Source organism: Ostrinia nubilalis, chromosome 2 (genome assembly GCF_963855985.1).
Source record: "Ostrinia nubilalis chromosome 2, ilOstNubi1.1, whole genome shotgun sequence".
Lineage (NCBI taxonomy): Eukaryota > Metazoa > Arthropoda > Insecta > Lepidoptera > Crambidae > Ostrinia > Ostrinia nubilalis.
The window spans coordinates 7,579,706-7,599,747 of NC_087089.1; the positions used below are offsets into that span (position 1 = coordinate 7,579,706).

Sequence of the window (20,042 nt, forward strand, 5' to 3'; positions counted from 1 at the left end):
AATATTTTATTTGAGCTCATCGTAGTGATGTTTATTTTTTTTAATTGGCAACACTTCAAACAGGTGACGCATTTATCAATTTCGTTTTATGTCAAGAGTACAGACAAAGAGTGTGATTATTTTGTATTTTTACCACATTTATAAATTTTAGTCGAAAATGTCGTCACGAAAAAAGGTTCTTTTGAAGGTAATCATCCTTGGAGATAGTGGCGTGGGTAAAACTTCGCTGATGAATCAGTTTGTCAACAAGAAATTTTCCAACCAGTACAAGGCAACAATAGGCGCAGATTTTCTCACGAAAGAGGTAATCGTCGATGATAGGATCGTCACCATGCAAATATGGGATACTGCAGGTCAGGAACGTTTTCAATCCTTGGGAGTCGCTTTCTACCGTGGGGCGGATTGTTGCGTCTTAGTGTTTGACGTAACTGCCCCCAACACGTTCAAGTCCTTGGAGAGTTGGAGAGACGAGTTCCTGATCCAGGCTTCGCCTCGTGACCCTGAGAACTTCCCTTTCGTGATATTAGGCAATAAGGTAGATCTGGAAAACCGTGCTGTTTCTGCCAAACGTGCACAACAATGGTGTCAAAGCAAAAATGATATTCCGTACTATGAAACGAGTGCCAAAGAAGCTGTGAATGTGGAGCTAGCATTCCAGACTATAGCTCGCAATGCTCTCGCTCAGGAGACAGAAGCAGAGTTGTACAACGACTTCCCAGACCACATCAAGCTTAATGCCAATGACAATGGTCGCAATAAGGATGGAGACAACTGTGCCTGCTAGGCCTAGGTACACTCTCTAGTGCTGGCATCATACTAGTTTCTCATTTTTTATAAAGTTAATACAATGAAGTATAATGTTATTCTGTAAGTAAATTTCTTTTATATCCTTATCATGTAAAAATGTATAGAGAAAATAAATACTATAAAGATTGGACAAGTTTCTTGTAGCACATGTGAGATGTTTGAAATTTAATTGCACGTCTATATTAAAGACTAAAATAACTTCTAAAAAATGTAATCAAAATTATCATGCCATAGGAAGTTATGTCATCCAGCAATGACTTCTTTTAAGTACAATGTGGAAGAGTAGTGTTTTGTAATACACTAAGATACATAAGTTTGGCTATTGCTTGTTATAATGTCCATTGTTGTGTTGTTTTTAATTCTGGTAAAATTCATGTGATGTCTAGTTAAATTTTGGTATAATGGGTATCTAGGTATCTATTGTTTGTTACAGCTACATGAAACCGATATAGCTAATTAGAGATTAGAATAATTATTTTATTTTAATACTGAAATTTTGGAGATTTCAGCATCTAATTAAGTCTTGTTCATTGTTTCACTAATAGGTAGCAGCACAATAGTCAAGGCCTTGAATGTTGTTTTGTGCAGTATCAACAGGCCTCTTGCCCTACATAATTTAGGTTACTAATCTCTGTTTATTTTAGTTTGAAAATAAAACTTGATTGATTCTATTTTAAAATAAACTTGCTATGTCACACTACACACTATTATCACTGTTTGCCAGCTATTGTGTTGTTACCTTTTCCTTGCATTGAGTTAAACACAGCAGTTAATTAACAGTATAATATTCCATTTTAATAGATTGTTATTTTATTACTTAAAATATATGAGTTTTGATAATTTTAAACCAAAAATATTCTAGATTAGTCTATAAAATTGTGTGTTAAAGGTTTTAATGCAATTAATTATCTGACAATGTTATTAAGAAAAGCAAAGTGCAAGCTTAAGCAACAAAAGGATATAATATAAAGATTCTGTTTATTATATTGATTTACATATAGTCTTAAAAATTATGTATTACTAAATTTTGACTGCTGTGTATATGTTATTATTCTGGAACCTCCTTAAACATAACTTGTGATAAGTTTATGGAGTGGATTATGTATTTGCCCAAAAATTATATTTACCATAAATGTTTCTGTATATATTTGGATTTTAAAGCATTAGATATAAGTAGTTAATGATAAAAATTACCAATAACATCATAATTACTCAGCATGTCACAATATTAATGAGTGTTATTGAACAAACTTATGACACATAACTCTGATTACAAATTGTTCATTTGTTTTTTTGTTATGAATAAGTCATGACACTTAAATCAGGCAGCTTTTAGATGCCATAATAACAGCTTTATAGGTGCAAAGCTGTTTGGAGAGTTTGATACAGATTCCGCATACTAGTATACTATGTATCTTGTATCACATTTTGCTTTTCTTCATTAAATTAAAATGTAATAATAAAAAAGTATTGGCCCCTGCAAAAAGCATGGCCATACTATTTATTGTTAGTTCTATTTCACCAGAGTGTATTTTGATTGAATCCTCATATTTTAAAAAGCATTGCATGCCTTTATTATATTGGTATAACTATTATCTATAAATTTTAAGTAATAAGAGCTAGATGTAATGAAGGTAACAAAATATGACCTATGCTGTAATAATGGTTGCTTTTAATTTTATATCAATAAAATATAAACCATATTAATGTTTATGTTTATTTATGTATGTAGTACCTCTTATTTATTTAAAATTTTGTAATTTTATAGTAATTTAGAGATTACAAATGGATGAGGACACAAAATGTCGCAGAGGGATTGTATAATCCGCCGTTTTACATTACAGCCAGCCATTTTTAAAAACAGCGCTGTTTTGTAATACGGCGGTTCAACAAAAATAGCAACATAAATTCGAATCTGAAACAACACTTTTTTGTTTGCGAGATATTTTTTTTTATACACCAATGTTATACCATCCGTTAGTGCCTTTCCTGTCATGCGGGTTTCGGCACGCGTGCGGATTTGGTCCGCATACAGGCTGCCTGAATTTTTGTAATTATTTCATGTTTTCCTATTACGCGGGCTAACACGCACGCGGTAATCCGCACGCGTATCGTAAACCGCATGACAGAAAAAATGCATTTATCGGTTAGAAAATGCACTCGATCGTGTAGGAACTAGATAAAACGCGATAAATTATCCTTTTTAATATCTTGGCCGTCATACTCTAAATTAAATTACACATAATTATTTGTGACTAAAACAAAATGTCGCTGTAACAATACTAACGTCCCCACTTACATTCATTGTATGAATGATAGTCAAATGCGACGCGGACTCTACGTAAGTAATATGATATCTAAACGCGTAAAACAAAGACTACGTAGGCAGTGCCGTAACTAGGGCGGTGCCAGCGGTGCCCAGGCACAGGGCGCAGACCCTGGAGGGGCGCAGAAATGACCAGACCAGTATCTAGTTTTGTTTCATGCATGGTAGTTAGTAGGTACATTTTGTTTTATTGCGAATATGGTGTAGACGCGCCCTCTGTACTATCTATATCTACAGGGTGGCCAAAACAGTGAGGTCTAAAAGAAAAATTTAGATTCCTTACATCAAGGTGTACCTAAATCACCCCCATGTATATTATACGATTGTGCTTAGTTTAGGAGATAGAGTTAATTTTGTGATATTTGGCTTTAAACATTTTTATCTTTTTTTTGGGTTGACTTTTTTCAGATTTCTTTTTTTCGACAGATTTGTTATGAATTGCAAATGTTTGAAAAAAATAATCACCTTTCTATCTTTGATTCAAGATACAAAAGTTTTGCTAGAAACATTAAAATTATGCTTTTATCAGAACACTATCAAATTTTCAACTTAAAAGTTTAAGTAAAAAAAGAACTTCCATAGGTCCAAAACCATTTTAAAAACTGCGCCGTTTCCTGAACATTCATAATAATACAAAAAAACATGTACTTAATAGGCCACTATTTCCTGTAATCGGTCCACTAAAGTGGTAAGTCGGAGATTCCGTTACATGTTTTTGACTTTCTTAGAGTGAATTAATATTGGGAATCCTCTAAGTTTACATTACGTAGAACAGATTTAGAGCAGTAACTGGACAGAACATGTTTTTATTCTCAACGAGGAAGCTCTTGCCCTTCATCACACCTGGTGGAAACTGATGATTATGCTGAAGGTGGAAGGGAACTTCAACTACAAAGGAACTATGGCTTCCTACCTCCAAATTCCGGAACACATTGTTATTTTAAGTAAGTTTTGATGAACATAAACCAAATATCCCTCCTTCTTCTTCTCACTGTAGTAGGTATTTCAAGGGTAATAGTAAAATGTAACAACTGCCTCTGTCTTCAAGTGGTAAGAGGTAAGCTTCAGAGGTCCCGGGTTTGATTCCCAGTGGAGGTGAAATTTTCTGCTCGGTTTGGTTGGTGGTAGGGTTTGATCTAAGTCTGCCTGGCTAGCAACTCTATTTTCCTAAGTCTGTCACTATAACAATAATGTTAAAAGCATTACTGTATTCCGGCATTTGGAGGTAGGAAGCCATAGTTCCTCTGTAGTTGAAGTTCCCTTAAACCTTCAGCCTAATCCTCAGTTTCCACCAGGTGTGATGAAGGGCAAGAGCTTCCTCGTTGAGAATAAAAACATGTTCTGTCCAGTTACTGCTTTAAATCTGTTCTACGTAATGTAAACTTAGAGGATTCCCAATATTAATTCACTCTAAGAAAGTCAAAAACATGTAACGGAATCTCCGACTTACCACTTTAGTGGACCGATTACAGGAAATAGTGGCCTATTAAGTACATGTTTTTTTGTATTATTATGAATGTTCAGGAAACGGCGCAGTTTTTAAAATGGTTTTGGACCTATGGAAGTTCTTTTTTTTACTTAAACTTTTAAGTTGAAAATTTGATAGTGTTCTGATAAAAGCATAATTTTAATGTTTCTAGCAAAACTTTTGTATCTTGAATCACAGATAGGAAGGTGATTATTTTTTTCAAACATCTACAATTTATAACAAATCTGTCGAAAAAAAGAAATCTGAAAAAAGTCAACCCAAAAAAAAAGATAAAAATGTTTAAAGCCTACTAGGTCATAAAATTTTAAAATATCACAAAATTAACTCTATCTCCTAAACTAAGCACAATCGTATAATATACATGGGGGTGATTTAGGTACACCTTGATGTAAGGAATCTAAATTTTTCTGTTAGACCTCACTGTTTTGGCCACCCTGTATATTGCATTTTTCAAGCGATCTTGAAACAACAACACTTGTAAAGGTGGTTTTATATTTGTCTGATGTGTCGTGACGTGACGCGTCAGAAGAACGGTATCGGTTTCATACATTTAGTACTAGCTGGTGCCCGCGACTTCGTCTGCGCTGGATTAGTATTTCGAACAATATGTTTATAAATTGTAGCCTATGTGTTATTCTGATGTATAAGCTATATTATTGTAAAGTTTCATTAAACTCCATTCAGTAGTTTTTGCGTGAAAGAGTAACAAACATCCATCCATCATCCATACAAACTTTCGCGTTTATAATATTAGTAGGATGGTAACGTTCACACTAGTGCGTAACGTGTTGTGTTGTGATGGCTTATGTATGGAACCGATACAGTTCTGACGCGTCACGTCACGACACATCAGACAAATATAAATCCACCTTGTCTTGCTCGCAATATTACATACACAAACAAAAGTACCTATACCGTAACTATTGGACAATTTCTGTCTATATTCATTTGGAGGGCGCCACTTCTAACTTAGAAGTTCTAAGCAAATCTGTCAATCTAGCTGAGGAGATGTAATATAGTTCACGTTACGCTGTCATTGCTGTCAGCCACATTCATACAGTCTGTCTATAAAGTCGTGACATGAATGTTTGAGGAACTAACATTATTCATGTGTCTGGCAACACCAAAGTTCACCAAACATATGTACATCAGCTGTCATCGAGAACAAGTTGTGGAACGATTTTCATTTTGTGGTTTTTATTGTTTGACTAATCTCCAGTAAATTATTACTCAGCTACGAAGAAAAGTATAAACAATGAGTAAAGTAAATTGGAGTGCCACGCGGAAAGTGATTTTTAAAGTTTTCCAGCAATGTTCCGCGGAGTACCAAGCTGGTCAAATTTTGTGGGATTTGGATGATGTTTAAGGGCGAACAGCATCTTTGACGGGTACGTAATCGTGTTACTGCTTGTTTATAATCTACCTAAAGTAACAAATTTACTGCATTTTGCGATTTGGTGACCAAAACAGGCATTGTTTACATAGGACATTTTTAGGTTAAATTTTCATTGTAAGTAGGATATATTGTAGTACGACCATTTCATTTGATACATCAATTCAGTCAAGTTTTCTACGAGTTTTGAATTTGAATTAATTGCTTCATATCTATATTACCCGTTCGCTTTGGCCATTGATAACTGTATGACATCACTTTCACATCAAGTTGTCTGTCTACAAAAACAATAATTTGTTGCAATATTTTTTTATGATTATGATTTAGCTCTAGATTATAATGTGAGTGCATGTGAAATGATATCTTGTTGGTAAATATTTAACAATAAATAATATTAGTTAGGTTTTGTAGTTATTCTTTCCATCCCTTTAAAATTTGAACTTTTTTTTTCAGGAAAATCAGAGAGTACGGTTAGGCGCATAGTTAATGAAGGTTTTCAGAATAATGGAAAATTTAGAATTCCTGGGAAACACAGGCAAGGCCAACCAAAGAAAGAAATGGATAATTTTAATATTTGTGCTCTGCGCCAAAAAATATAATTTTTTTACACGGTACAAAAAGAGGTAGGTAAATAAATTTTTTCATCTTTTGCATGTTTTTTGTTTGATGTGAGCTATATTCATTCTTCATATATGGTAACCTATATAATATTAATATAGCCTATGTTAAGCAGTTTTTTTTAGATTGTAATGATGAAATATTTTTTCAAATCGGTCCAGTAGTTTCAAAGCCAATTACACCCTCCCCCTCCCTCTTATACCCCCTTAAACCCCCATCCAAACAAACCAACAATGAAATCTTTCTTCTTAATAATATTAGTATGGATGTATAATTTTATAAAATTTTCACTAACAAGAATCTATTTATTTTTCCACCAGGTCACAAAATGTTCGCAATCTCTAAACATCAAACAAAAGACATTTTCAAAGGAAAGCGTTACATCATAGTCCATGCTGGAAGCGAAAAGGGGTTTGTTTCAAACTGCCTCCTCATATTCACTGACAGAAATAATTTGGAAGACTACCATTCAGAAATGAATGCGCATAACTTTACGAAGTGGATTAAAGAAAAACTAATACCAAATCTTCATGAGCCTTCCATTATAGTTATGGACCTGTACCAAGACAATTGGTTATTTGCTTAGGCGATAATAGCAACAGTGAAGATGATGTGAGTGATGTCAGCGTTACTTATGAAGGTGGCAACGAAACTTTTCTTAACATCGAATATTTGGAATCCGATGATGAAAGTGATTAATAAATGTCCTTATTAAATATGTATGATGCGTTTTTTATTATGCTGATGCAATAAAAATGCTTGGTAAAACCTTTCATAAGCATAGGTACCTATTGTATTAAAACAGAAAAAAAAATCGTCGTCTAAATTGGTTAAGGGCTGATTTTTCAATCGTCGGATAACTTTTAACTGAAGAATAAGATTGGCACATTGACAGTTTTAGTATGGAAAATATGTCAAAATGACAAGTTTATTTATCAGTCAAAAGATATCTAAGGATAGAAAAATCTACTCTTAACTAAATTGCCCTAGTATCAAACTCATTTGGTCAAATTGTATAGGGTTGCTACATGAAGAAAAAAAGCGCCCTCATTTTATGTCACGACTTTATAGACAAACTGTAGGTCCTCCCTTTATCTTTGATTTTATTCATTAACTACGTGCGTCGTTACTGACGCACTAGCGTGCGAGAGATAGATAGAAAATTCATCGTTCGACAAGAGTGAAAAGGATGACTTACAAAACTAAACGATTCACAAACGTTCCATTCTGCCGCGCCGTCCCACCCAATGTTCGGGGATTCCCCGATACATCGAGAATCACGCATTCAGATAGCCGCAGTGTTGCCAGAAGGTTACTTTTGTAACCTTTTAGGTTACTTTTGAACTGCATTGGTTACTTTTACGTTACACTAATGAAAAAGTTACTTTTAGGTGATTTTTCAGAAATTGTAAAATTAACTTTTACAGGTTATTCAGTAAAAAATATTAATAGTGACAATTTAAAAATTATGTTTTTCGATAGTGAAACGCAAATCCATGAAACGTTTTTATACGACCGGTCACTTTTCGGTCTTCATGGAATGGTCAAAATTTCGAATTTAGGTAAATGATTGATGATCAATGTATTCATTTTCCATCCATACACAATCGCTCCCCCCCCCCCCCCCCGTAGAATTTTTTTTATCTCGCACCGGGTGCATAAAAGGCTAGTTACGGCACTGTACGTAGGTAATGTGTATCTAGGTCCTAGGGCATTAATGCACGCAAATTACCTATATTATAATATACGTATATGCTAATAAATAATTTAATCGCACTGACGTTAATTAAAGGACTTAAAGATTTACAGGGCGTTTGATGTAACGCCTGATAATTTTTCGTAGTCACAAGTGGAGTTTGCGTGAAGTATGGATAATACGAAAACGAAACAGTTCACAAGTACGAGTGGGCTCAGTGGAAGTACTCAGAAAGGCGTCACTTAAATTTAATAACATTTCGTCGTAATATTAATTCTCGTATAGGTATTTGTTAGCGCGGGTTTGTAAGGTTTCGACTTCATGGGACAGAGAGGAAAACTCGCATTAAGAGTAGGCGCACACCGTTGATTTTTAGTTGGCCGATAGTTGTGCCCGATTTTAATTTGTATGAAGAATCGGCCAAATCGAATCGGCGTAGTGTGCGCACTCCCATACATGCCCATACTGATCAACTGCCCGACTAAACTATCGGCCGATAAAAAATCAACGGTGTGCGCCTACTCTAAAATAGTGTTTAGTACCTAAGTACCTAGTTTTAGAAATGATGTCAGCAGTTCTGCGCTTACTTTTTTTTCCTGGAACTAGCTAAGTACCTAGCTAATAGTATTTTTCGTTTTTGCAAAATTTTTCATTATTGCTCTGTCCCTATTGACTGTAGGGTGATGTCTAGGTAATGTTAATTTATAATTTTACTAATATTAAGATTAGCTATAAGGGTAGAACATCATTCATAATAATAACTGCGAATTAGACGCGAAAGTTTATGAAACTTGATTAAAAAAAACGTTATTTTTTTTACAAATAAGCTTTTATAGCGCCTTTTAACGATATTTGTAACTCCTTTAAGCAACCACAACTGGACGGATTTTGATTAAACTTTACAAAGAGTTTTACCTATCAGATTAGCTAATCTACACTAATATTATAAAGAGGAAAACTGTTTGTTTGGTTGTAATGAATAGGCTCAAAAACTACTGGACCGTTTTTAAAAATTCTTTCATCATTCGAAAGCTACATTATCCACAAGTAACATATAGTAGGGAATTTAGTGCAATGATTTGTATGGAGACCCCTCCACTTTGGTATAGAAGGCTCATTTTTGCACCAGTTGTTCTTTGGGTGCTCCTGAGTAGATTTCCGTCGGTAGACATCGGGAGCTCCCCCTGTGGTACCAGGGGGAGGGGGGGCAAGTTTCCTTCTGCCGCGCTTCACTTTAAGGCCCATATCTTCAAAACTATGAGTATTAGGGCAAGTGTGGTGTCATTTTCGGATAATTAAAGGATGGCGAATTCATTTCTAGAACAAACTTTTTGCCTTTTCATACAAAAAAATAGAAATATGGAGTAAAATTCACAAAAACCAAAAAGTATTTTTTTAAATAAACGTCGTTTACTTTTAAACCACTGGAGATAATCTAATAAAAAAAATATGTACTGAAAGCTACATTTATCAGGATTATAAATATATACCATTGTATGGTACTTTTTTTGAAAAAAGTAGGTGAAAAAAAATCTTTCTTCAGGACACAGCGGGCGAATTTTAATGCGCGTCGGAAAAAATCTTTATTTTATCCATGAATTCATACTATTTGGTTCATAAGCAAGTAAAGATTATTATTTTAGAATTTATTTAGAGTTCCTGGCACATCATGCTACCATGATTTGTATTTTTTCTTCAATTAATTTTGAACTCTATGTTTAAGACATAAGGTTGAAAATAGTTTAAATGCATTGTATTATTGAAAATATCATAAGAAGAAAGCACTAAATAAAGAACTTGAATTTGTCTAAACGTCTAATGATTATTATTATTATTTTAATTAACATTTTTATTTCTACATATACTATTGTACCAGTGATAACGGAAAGGTAAGTTTGAGGAAAGTGAGGATTGATATTATCATAGTACCTACGGGAGATTATTTTTAACACAAAGGCTACGGCTGTGACCATTATAGTTGTTTTTTCAGACAGCACCAGCTTCTGCACTACTTCTTTCCAGGCAAGCTTCGGCAGCTACGGGCAATTGGTCCATGTAGGCTCCATGTTGCTATCGATTCTGGTCCACCCCCAACCAGTCGGGTAAAGGGAAGACTGAGTCGGTTGCTTGCAACTGACCCTATACGCGAACCCCTTGAACCAACTAAATTTTAAATAATTTGAAAAAATCATAAGGACATAATTACTGTCCTTGATATACTGATACAAAACTGCCTAGGTTGGTGGGCACTTACAGCACTCGTTTATAGTCAAGCATGTAGTAATAAACACATACAACGCATTTAAACTATTTTCAACCTTATGTCTTACACATAGAGTTCAAAATTAATTGAAGAAAAAATACAAATCATGGTAGCATGATGTGCCAGGAACTCTAAATAAATTCTAAAATAATAATCTTTACTTGCTTATGAACCAAATAGTATGAATTCATGGATAAAATAAAGATTTTTTTCCGACGCGCATTAAAATTCGCCCGCTGTGTCCTGAAGAAAGATTTTTTTTCACCTACTTTTTTCAAAAAAAGTACCATACAATGGTATATATTTATAATCCTGATAAATGTAGCTTTCAGTACATTTTTTTTTATTAGATTATCTCCAGTGGTTTAAAAGTAAACGACGTTTATTTAAAAAAATACTTTTTGGTTTTTGTGAATTTTACTCCATATTTTTATTTTTTTGTAAGAAAAGGCAAAAAGTTTGTTCTAGAAATGAATTCGCCATCCTTTAATTATCCGAAAATGACACCACACTTGCCCTAATACTCATAGTTTTGAAGATATGGGCCTTAAAGTGAAGCGCGGCAGAAGGAAACTTGCCCCCCCTCCCCCTGGTACCACAGGGGGGGGCTCCCGATGTCTACCGACGGAAATCTACTCAGGAGCACCCAAAGAACAACTGGTGCAAAAATGAGCCTTCTATACCAAAGTGGAGGGGTTCTTGCACTAAATTCCCTACTAATAGGCTAAATTTTATTTTGGAAAAAATAGGCGGGTCCACTATAGGCTACTTATATAATGTAGTCCACGAGGGCGAAGCCGCGGGCGGAAAGCTAGTATTGAATAAATCGTGGGACCAAATTAAGTAGAACTCGGTAGAAGTCAAATAAACTTGTGAATATTGGTTTGAATATCAATGAAACTTTTGGACTAATTTGTAAATGCATACAGGAGACAAGTGTTATTTCAACTTCAACTCTAAAGTATGGGTAGTCTAGGTAGAGATTATGTCCAAACTTGAAATGCTTCGGTTAATTTAATTAGAGTGTTGTGTTACGCGGACTTTTGTGCGTCACAAGTGTATCATTGGAGTCATTCATTAATAGAGTGGTGGTGTTCAGGAGCGAGGCATCTCGTGGTGTGTCCTGCGCATGCGGGGCGCGCGGGGTGGAGGGTGGCGGTCAGTGCTTCAGCCGGTGACGCTCAGTCGCACATTCAGTCTCGCTTGTGACATGAAAGGGCGCGATCCTCGACACGCATCACGGTGCTCCGAGCAATGCATCACAATGAACAGCCGCCAGGGAATGCATGTAATGGTGAGTTACAACCAATCATTTATATTTTAACGAACCCTCAATCTCGTATCGTTGGCGAGATATTCACAATTCAGTAAGCGTTACAGTTTTGAGTTAGTACATCTAGTGCATTTGAAACTCGACCTGTCCTTTTATGATTTATATCTAGATACCACCTATGTATTTTTTGTAGCTTATTCGGTTCTTAATATTTATGAAAATTCAAAAACAATCAATTCAAATTTACGTTTTTTTTTAATATTTAATAAGGAAAATGGAAAATCACCATCAAAACAAGAGCTTTTCAGCAATCGTCAACTTATAAATCTTCATTAATGTCACAACAAACAATATTTACATGAAACTTCAATAAAATGATTTTAAATGTTTCCCATAACTAAATTTAATCTAAAACAATTCGCAATTAAGATTCAGGAAATTACACAGCTACTTAACAGCACTATTACCAAACCGTGAAATAACATTCTTGTCGTTTGTAATAGATCGCGCACCGCGTATCAGGTACAAATAATTCAACATAATTTTGCTTGATTGATGCCGTATGTCGGCGAGTCTACCTCGTGTCATGGTAAAGTTCACGAGAAACGGCGTCACTCTTTTCAAGGTCATATTCGGGTCGTCTCGCTACCCGTTAGGGGCGGGCGGAGGGCGGTCACGCTGAAATCCGCCCGCCCTGGCATCCCTGGATGCAGTTTGCAGTTTTTCGGAAGCTTTTGTTTTGAATGTGACGAGATTTTGATGTTTGTCCTAGTTGAAAACTTAAATTGAAACAAAACCATTATTAAGAACAAAACATTTAGTTCAATCATCAATTATTCTTCAATTTATGTTTCAGTTAAAACAGTTGTGTTTTTTACTATTGTATTTTCAATTTTGTAATGAAAAATTTTATCTAAGTAAACGTTTTAAGTGATTGATCATTTAATTCTACATAATATACCTATCTAGGTGTTCTACCGTGATAACAGAAACTACGAGTAAACCAGATATTTATCGATGAATATCATGACGACATATTTCAGTTTAAGACGTGATTCAAACGAATTTTATCTATTGCATTGCGAAATCTTTCCATATTACCTACAGCTTTTACTTTTTCGTCAAAAAGAATCTTGTCTGAAATAAAAATATGAAGTACTTCGCGTTATTATTTCATTTGGGAATAGTAGGTATGAGTTTTAAAAGGTGTTTTAGTAGTAGGTACTTTAAAAGCACAGTTCTAATCTTTGGTTATTTTCTATTAATCAAGGAACAATTAGCCCAGTTTTGCATTAACAACACATTTTTTTCAACAGCAGTGTGTTAAGGATTAACATTGACTTGTTTATTAAAATTAAATTGAACCAGATGTAATCTGCATCAGAATATTTTACCTATTTAAAGTCAAGAAGGTATTTGTTCGTTCTTAGGAAAATCTGACCACATGCATCTACAATACCTTATCTAAGCGTACAAATTCACAAAATATCGTATCTTATCTTTCACATATCGAAATTCTCATAATACCTATTTGCAAGTTCCTGAAAGCCATGGAACAATATTTTTTTATAGATTTTAAGCCCTGTTCAAACTCAACAAATTTTAATACATATTTGTGTGGTTCATCCTCTTCATTTGATTGTCAATTACGTTAGGAACTGAATTGAGGTCCAACGTTGATATGTCAAATCAATGTTATTTAATGGTCATTGTCCCAATTAGGAGTGGTGTACTGTTGGTGTGCCCAGGATATATTTATAGAATCTGTTACCATAGCCATCGTAAGCTCTATTTTCATCGCGTTTGTGTAAAGAAATTGTAGTTATTCCCTAAAAGAACTTATTTGGAAAGGAAATAGATTTAGGTAATAATATTTTTACTGTCGTTTAGTTTAGCCTTTCACGTAAGAAGTCTGATGAAAAACTTTTAATGCGGAATAATAATCTCAATAAAGTCTAAATCGATTTGTCATCAAAATACTAAACAGCTACGATACAAAGTAAAACAAATGGCAATAAAACGTGAGCACATGGTCATTTAAAAACGGGCAACAATAAAGAATACTTTAATGTTCAGCACATCATCGTCACGTGCAGTGTAACAAGTAGTTCGCCCCATCACTTCCATTCCACTATATTAATTTGCCCAACTGTCCATTTATATCGCGGTTGATTCAATGCTAAACGGCTACGAAACATGTAGAGCAGCGAAACTAACATACCATAGTTAGTCCATTCTGAGTTTTCAGTTTCGTTGATATCCTATAATATGCCGATCATGGCCTGGCGTGTCCCATAGATGGGGTAGAGGGCGACTAGAGCGTCCAGGACCTGTATTTTTATATTCAGGCATTAGATTGTATGGATTTCATTGTATGGATCACAGCAAAAGAGAATGTCCTTTCAAAACTGTTGATACAGTAAATCATCATCATTCATGCACCATATCATTAGCCATTTAAGTGGATTCAGATAATCTCATTTCATCTTCATCATCTTAATATCTGGCTCGAGTGACTGACTGTGCTGATTGATGTGTATCATTGCCAAAATATTACTTTTGATGCATTCATCGGTCATATACATTCATATATGGTTAATAGCATGTGCGCAGATAAGATAAATAAAGGTTGAAACAATTTCCGACGATTTGTCGTGCGCATACCATGCAGTGCGGCATCCTTTGAAAAAAGATATCGAAGATTCGTATAGTTTACAACTTATTTTAGTACATAATCATTAAATCGACTGTAAAGATTGTAAAGCTTAGTGAGTCAGAGAATAGTGATTAGGTTTTTACTTGATTACAGGATCACTTACTAGTAGGTATATTGGAAAAAAATAGGTCACTGTTGAGTAAAAGAAAATGGGATAGTAAATATTGTATTTTGTGGCTTTACTCTTAAGATTAGCTGGAACACGTAAACAAACAAGTTTACGAGCTCCATAATTTATTGGCCAAAGGCAAAAGATGTGACATTGTTTACCTACCAGTCAACTACTTGAAGCCTTAAGTAGAAAAAAAAATGAACCTTTGCTGCAATAATAATATATCGTAGGAAAACAGCAACAGTTTTTCTCAGGACTAATGTGTATAATGTAATAGTCACGTCTAGTCCACTTACCTACATATCAATATTTAAACATGTAAGCAGTCCAGACATTTTTTTGATTTGTGTGAAATATGCGAATCAAATCATACTGACATGAAAACACTACGCAAGGTTTGTGGTTGGAATAGCCTCGATTTTATGATAGCTCAAACAGGCAATATCCATATTTTTTTATCGGAATCACGTTCAAGTTTATCTTATATCATAAAGAAGTAAAATTATTGTGGATAACTACGTAGGTATTATTTGTCGAGGTAATCTCTAGAACTATCCTTCCAATTTCAGAATTATTTTATCAACTCATAGTTCGGCTTGAAACCCTTATTATAAACTTTTTATGCTGAAAATGATAGAACCATTTAACCTTACACTGCACATTTCAGTAGCTATATTTATCCTGTTATGCTACAATAACATTTCAGCTCCTACTTAAAAGCATGAGAGAGTTTTTATTACAAGTTACTTACTTTAGTTACTTAATCGGAATAGTAATTTACCTTTGAAGAAACTCGGATCCATTTACTCTTACAATACACATATATTACTCGAATATGTAAACAAATTAATTACAGTTAATAACACCGTATAAAAATACGCAGCATAACAAATATTGGGGCAGGTTAAGTAATATTGTTTTACAGAGGCGGTGCATGTTGAATGTTCATTAACTAGCAGATAATTTAAAACAAACGCTCTTGCGTTTCGGAGTTATTTAAAGTCATCCCGACGCATGCGTGGAATTTATTGATTGGTCCAACGTTGATTTCAGTCTCCTGACATTCAGTGAGATGCACAGATCACTACGTCTATGAAGCGTGCCTGTTAGTAGTTTCATGTTAGTTTTGCTATCTTGCGATCTCGTGTCCCGGAGGCCTTGACCCGACTAATGAAGTTCCACGTCATTACAGAGTTACAGGGCTACACCAGACACTGATCTACTTGTTCCATAGCTACTTATACGTATCTCGCTAATAGACATTCCACTTCGTTAAAATTTTGGCGTTAATTGGCAAAGTACATGTATAACGAGCTTCGCAATTTGTATCTATGAGAAGTCGTCTTAATTACGCGAAAAACCACTGAATAACAAGAGGCGTAACAAATGTGTCTTTGTATATTTTCTTAGGCCCGGTGCACGGTGTTACACAGTGTAACGTTGCTCACACACTCAGTGGATCACATGACAACGTTGAAATCTCAGAATAACTGACCGTCCGGTCTAATTATAAAACGAATCTTCTCTATTGCCTTGCAAAAAATATTATTTCGTTTAAAGTGCAACTTATGCAAACCAATTCAATGCCCACATATGACAGCATCTTGATACTCCAATACAGTTGATTCATTATAAAGTTTGATATTTTTTTTATCAATACGGAGAACAGATTTTTAAAATTACTTCATGCTCGTATGATACCTATGTAATTACTAAGATAAGTAATTGATTCACGTACATAAATGAATGAATGTACTATATATAGTACCAGACCTTAAAATATATTTTATTCATGTAGATATTATTCTGAAGATTGAGTTATGACCTAAGGTTATGACTTGATCTCTCTCACTCTCCTGATATAAACTCAGGATATAAAATAACATCTTACTCGTATTAACATCTTACTCATAATATTACAAATAATATCTACTTTAAAAATACCATTTTCCAATGCCATATTTGACGCCTTTGCCCTTCGTAAATTGGTAAAGTGCTACATTATTGCCGTAGTAATAATGCTACGACGGCGCTTCGTAGACTCGACTTGTGGAAGGTCGCTCGAAGGGCGAAGAGCCCAGAAGGCGTCGCAAAGTCTCATTCCCATTTCACTGAGTGTGTGTGTGTGGGGTTGTTCACCGTGCCTATTTTCGTGTCAGTTTACAACCGTAACAAGAAGGCATTGTCCACCTGTCCCAATTGATTGAAAAGCATTATTTATTTATCGCATTGTTCCAAACTTCTGTCGTTTCTTTACGAAAGTAAACATCTGAGTCGAGGTTAAAATGAAAAAGTAGTACTAAGTTTACTTGAGTTGACGGGAAATGCTAATTTGAAAGCTTTTTAAGCTTTAAAATATTTGGTTTAACATAACCTGGGAATTAAAATGAAATACAGCAGAATCATAAGGATCATAATCCGCTCTAAATTAAAAAGATATATGGGGTGATATAATGGAGGAATCTGCAAATGTTTCAATTTGTCTTTTTGACCACCACTTGAAAGAATATTACTTTAGAGACCAACAATATTATAGCTGCTGTTTCCTATCCAAAAGTTTGTTATGTTCCATAGGCTTGAAATTGTTGATAGGTAATAAAATGTTAGTTCACGATTGACGAGATAAAATAGTGAAATATTTTTAGGCAACCCATTCATATCGCAAAGAAACTTCTAATTCGGGCTCTCTACTATTACGTATTGTTTCGCATCATCGCGTGTTAGTCACGTAGCACATGCACCTACTACCACAACTACTAGCGATTCAAATATAACCTACATTTTATCTGTGATGATATTACACTTCCTATTTTGCTTTAATAGAATCAACATTTATCAGACGATAGAACAAGTTAACCATGAAATATACCTATGGCTTCATTCACAGTTGCGTGTTGTTCAATCCTATATTACATTTGCCTATAATTTCTCTATTTACGTATCTGGAGTGGTATGTATTATTGTCGGCCGTTTGGTGTAGTGGTTCGAAACGGACTACTATTCCGGAGGTAGCGGGTTCGATTCCCGCACAGTACAAACATTTGTGTGCATGAACATATTTGTTTGTATTGGACTGGGTGTTTTCTATGTATAATAAGTATGTATTTACAAAAAAAAAAAAAGTATTTAAGTATGTTTATATCCGTTGTCTAGTACCCATAGTACAAGCTTTGCTTAGTTTGGGACTAGAAGCGCAGTGTAAAATGTGAAAGGATATTTATTATTTATTTATTTATTTCACTACTCAATTAATAATACAACAGTGCTTATTAGTATTCTGTGGTATAACGTAAAACATTATGTATCCACTATAAATATGTATACGTAGAAGTAATATTTTTATGGGGTCGTAAAATAAGGTACAAAATTAAATACATACCTACATTTCAATTGAAATCGGCCTAATACACATTTTTCAGTGGTCAATTTCTAAAATTTACTTAGTTTGCAAGTAAATTCTTACCTACTTGTAATTTGGCCTTGTTGCTAACCACTATTCACCTACATTATTAGTGAAGAAATCAATTGACGATAATATTATGAAACGTTTAATTTTCGTGCACTTTAGTATGCCGCAATTATCTATGTATGAATGCAATTGCAATAATTGTTTTATTTAATTCTTAGATTTTTGTCCACATAATTATATCTTTGAGCAACTCATTGAGCAAGGGAGTCGATTAACGTATTATGGATCGAATACAGAAATAGCGTATCAAATATCAAAAAGCACATTGGTAAACAGAAAAAGACAGAATTTTACACGTACTTTATTTTACTTATTTTTCAGCAGTAAGTAAAACAGTGGTAATTACTTCTTGTTGTAGAGTTACACTTGTTGAGTGCACTCTAGTTCACTCTACAACTACCTACATATGAGTATAAGTGACGTAGCTCGTTAAAATTACGTTTTTACGGTTTAAGGTTTTAAACGAGTCGTATAAACGCACTTATCGTAACCTTTTTTCAGCATTTTAATGCACTTCAGCACATTCATAAAAGTAGCAACTAGCACTGTCTTCTGATTGAGGGCAAGAGGTCATTTTTGTCATCATTATTTTGACTCAATTACCTACATTTTAGAAAAACATAGATTACCTACCTATAATATAGGTATATTATATATTTATAATAATATATCCTTCCTTTCCTTCCTTAATATACCGGTCCTTTATTATACCTATTGTATCTATAATTTAAGGTATATTATATATTTATAATAATATATCCTTCCTTTCCTTCCTTAATATACCGGTCCTTTATTATACCTATTGTATCTATAATTTTAATGTATCTGTCTGGCGGCAAATAAAGAATTTGGCATCAAAGACTGCCACTGACTATTATAGTATAGTCACGAGACATATATACTTATTACGTTTCAACAAAAGGTAATGGTGATGAGTACTCCTTCTTGAGAGGGAGAGTAAATAAATAATCGATAGGGATGAAAACATACTTACATTATTCAAGTGACCATTTTGCAAAGGACAATGTTCGTTCTCCATACATTGTTCGCCGTTAGATCAACAGTGCCGAAAAAATACTTTCTAGGTTCTAAATGACACAAATCTTTATGTAAGAACAATTATTCCTGGCGGACCAATTCTATAAACTTATTGATAGCAATATTGTTATCATAACCTCTTACTTACTAGTATTGTATTATATTATTTTATGCACATCGATTTGGGAGAGGTTCTGTATTGTAGTTGTCGCAGCCAAATTGTATTATAATATTGGACGGGTTTTGGAAATAGCTCGGCGTTCCACTTTTATGATTTACTTACTTACATTTTGCACGTAAATAAATAACATGAATCCTATGTTTACTTTCCACTCTTGACATTTAACACGTGACTTACCAAACTAACTATCTCCATGGTTACCGTCTTAGTCTATGCATGACTAGGGATTGAACAACTTTTAATTGAATATTATTAACAATTCTCGATAATTATTATCGATTGAAAAATATTCGGTATTTGAATCGAAAGATATATTCAATTTTATCAATATCAAAATATTCAATTTTAATAATAAAATAAATATTATTTACTACTACCTATGAAATGTTCTGAACATTGCCTGGAGCGCTCCCCCAATCCTGGGTTTTCCCTTTCCAAGCTGAGAGGACATCTTTTTGGTTCTATCGATACATTATAAAGGTACTTAATATTTGAAATGTATTACCAATTATTGTTATAAGCATTTTGAGCGAATAAAACTTTCAATTCTATTAAAACTTTAGACATTTCTCTCACTTTAAGCGGCATTGGATTTTTCATCGGATTTTGAAACTGTTACAGATATATTAAAGACTAGCTGTGCCCGCGACTTCGTCCGCGT

General features: G+C 34.2%; 2 protein-coding genes and 1 long non-coding RNA gene across 3 annotated transcripts in view; all 3 read left to right on the top strand.

Moving 5' to 3' along the window:
* The first annotated feature begins 64 nt into the window (after positions 1-64).
* Positions 65-2,510, top strand: LOC135081424 (ras-related protein Rab-7a). The gene has a single exon (XM_063976113.1). It carries the CDS (start codon positions 158-160, stop codon positions 782-784), a length of 627 nt encoding a protein of 208 aa, XP_063832183.1. The 5' UTR covers positions 65-157; the 3' UTR covers positions 785-2,510.
* Positions 2,511-5,682: 3,172 nt separating this feature from the next.
* Positions 5,683-7,355, top strand: LOC135086400 (uncharacterized). The gene is made up of 3 exons (XR_010260469.1): positions 5,683-6,010; positions 6,469-6,638; positions 6,954-7,355. It is a non-coding gene; the product is annotated as an uncharacterized LOC135086400 (long non-coding RNA).
* A 4,406-nt stretch (positions 7,356-11,761) lies between these two features.
* LOC135081526 (b(0,+)-type amino acid transporter 1-like) overlaps positions 11,762-20,042 on the top strand; it is a 33,001-nt gene continuing 24,720 nt past the window's right edge. The window contains exon 1 of the mRNA XM_063976260.1: positions 11,762-11,886. Within this exon, the coding sequence (XP_063832330.1) occupies positions 11,847-11,886 (40 nt within the window). The 5' untranslated portion in view covers positions 11,762-11,846. The remainder of the gene's footprint in view (positions 11,887-20,042) is intronic.

What these genes read in the sequence shown, in the direction of transcription:
- LOC135081424 (XM_063976113.1), top strand. Translation starts at nt 158, where the DNA reads ATGTCGTCACGAAAAAAGGTTCTTTTGAAGGTAATCATCCTTGGAGAT.